Source organism: Theobroma umbraticum, unplaced genomic scaffold, assembly GCF_002168275.2.
Source record: "Theobroma umbraticum cultivar Fairchild unplaced genomic scaffold, ASM216827v3 scaffold_50.0, whole genome shotgun sequence".
Taxonomy (NCBI): domain Eukaryota; kingdom Viridiplantae; phylum Streptophyta; class Magnoliopsida; order Malvales; family Malvaceae; genus Theobroma; species Theobroma umbraticum.
The window spans coordinates 7,015,426-7,017,353 of record NW_018397261.1 but is presented as its reverse complement, the minus strand read 5'-3'; the positions used below and the strand labels follow the sequence as shown (position 1 = coordinate 7,017,353).

Below are 1,928 nucleotides of genomic sequence, written 5' to 3'. Positions count from 1 at the left end.
TGCCCCAATATTCATTTGTCCCTAGATGTTATTGTTAGTTCTATCAATGCCCCAGATTCTAAGATTTCTATTGATGTCTAGATGTTTACCTTTATTTTTTGTTCTTTCTTGTCAAATTTCCCTTCAAAATTTCTTTAAGCAATTTTTGCAATCTAAAAATACCCAATATTCTTCTATAAGAAAAGCAAAAAGAAATATTTTATAGTTATATTTTTGGCAACATATATTAATTAGGATGTGTGTTTATTTCTGGGCTACATATTACTAGTTTAAGTTTTTTTTATAGTATGTTAATTTGAGATTGTATACATCAATATAGTTTTTTTTTTCTCTGTTATTTCCCAGGCTATGTGATTGAGGGAGAAAAGGAAGAGTTGGGGAAGGACATGGTTAAACAGTGTGCTGGGTTGCCATTAGCCATTGTTGTTCTAGGAGGAATTTTGGTTACAAAGCATCCAATAGATGATTGGCGAATAATGGGTGAAAATGTGAAGTCAAGGAAAGATAGAAGTCAAAAAAAAGGGAAAGATGGAAGTTGGGAAATCCACGAAGCAGTAGCTTTAAGTTATGACAATTTGCCACCCTATTTAAAACCATGCTTTTTGTATTTGAGTGTTTTCCCTGAAGATTACGAGATTCCTGTTAGTAAATTGATCAAATTATGGGTGGCAGAAGATCTTGTACCACTAGAAGAAAGTGCAGAGGATGGAGAAGAAATGATAGAAGATGTGGCAGAAGGCTACTTAAATGAGCTTGTAGAAAGATACATGGTGCTAGTGGGAGAACGAGATGTAAGCTCAAAGATCAAAACATGCCGGATGCATGATCTTATAAGAGATTTCTGCTTGTTGAAAGCAAAACAAGAAACTTTCATCTACGTTCTTGATCGTCTTCAAATGGAGCAAGCAGACGTCAGCAGCTTGTCCCCTCCAATTGGTAAATTTCGCAGGCTTGGCATTAATCATTTGGATCTAATAAATAGGATTAAAAACCCACATCTCAGATCTGCATTGTTCTTTGATCAAAACTATAGGAGAGAGTTTGAAGAAAGGTCTTCTGTCGTCAAATGGGTGGAGAAAATAGTGGGTAGCACAAGTAGTCTTGTGGTTATGATGACTTTGACCACATTCATAATGCTTTTTTTGGTCTATGAGATAAGGCATGAAACTCGAAAGTTAACGAGATACATTTGCAAAAATTTCAAATTGCTTAGAATCCTAGATTTTAGAGATGCAGATATTCAATTTCTCAGCATCTTACTAAGTGATATAGGTAGTCTCATCCATTTGAGATTTTTGAGTCTTGGGACCAGTTTCCTGGCAATGTTGCCATCATTTATAAGCAAATTAAGGTGCTTGCAAACCTTGGATCTAAGCAATTGTGTTGGGGTTTATGTACCTAATGTTCTATGGAAATTGGAGCGGTTGAGGCATTTGTATCTCCCTCAAGTGATGGTTAGTACGAGAACCAAGTTGAAATTGGATGCTTTGAAAAATCTGCAAACGCTTGTGAATTTCAACACCAAGAATTGTTATCTTGAAAACATTCACTGCATGAAATATCTTAGAGAACTGGGGATAAGAACTCCCTTCGTTGTTGAAAACTTCAGGGAGGACTTGAGTTTGAACACGCCGGTTATCACAAGTAAACATCTTCGATCCTTGTCCATTGTTAGGAATGATGATGAACATGAAAGGATAGATCCACGGCATTTGACATACCTGCTCTCTGGCTGCATCAACATCCGTGAGCTGCATTTATCTGCCGAGATAAGGAAGTTACCCGAACCTCAGCACATCCCTTCAAATATTGCTCACATTTGCTTGGGTTGGGCTAGACTCAATGAAGATCCATTGCCAACGCTGCAAAACCTACCTAATCTAAGGATTCTCGAATTAGAAGAATATGCGTTCGTCGGAGAGGTGATG

The 1,928-nt window shown here is 37.1% G+C and overlaps 1 protein-coding gene across 1 annotated transcript in view; it reads left to right on the top strand.

Annotated features, from left to right (window-relative positions):
• The window catches only part of LOC110418073 (putative disease resistance protein RXW24L), an 8,370-nt gene that overhangs the window by 6,050 nt on the left and 392 nt on the right, over positions 1-1,928 (top strand). The window contains exons 5-6 of the mRNA XM_089783797.1: positions 26-33; positions 346-1,922. Of these exons, the coding sequence (XP_089639923.1) occupies positions 26-33; positions 346-1,922 (1,585 nt within the window). The remainder of the gene's footprint in view (positions 1-25; positions 34-345; positions 1,923-1,928) is intronic.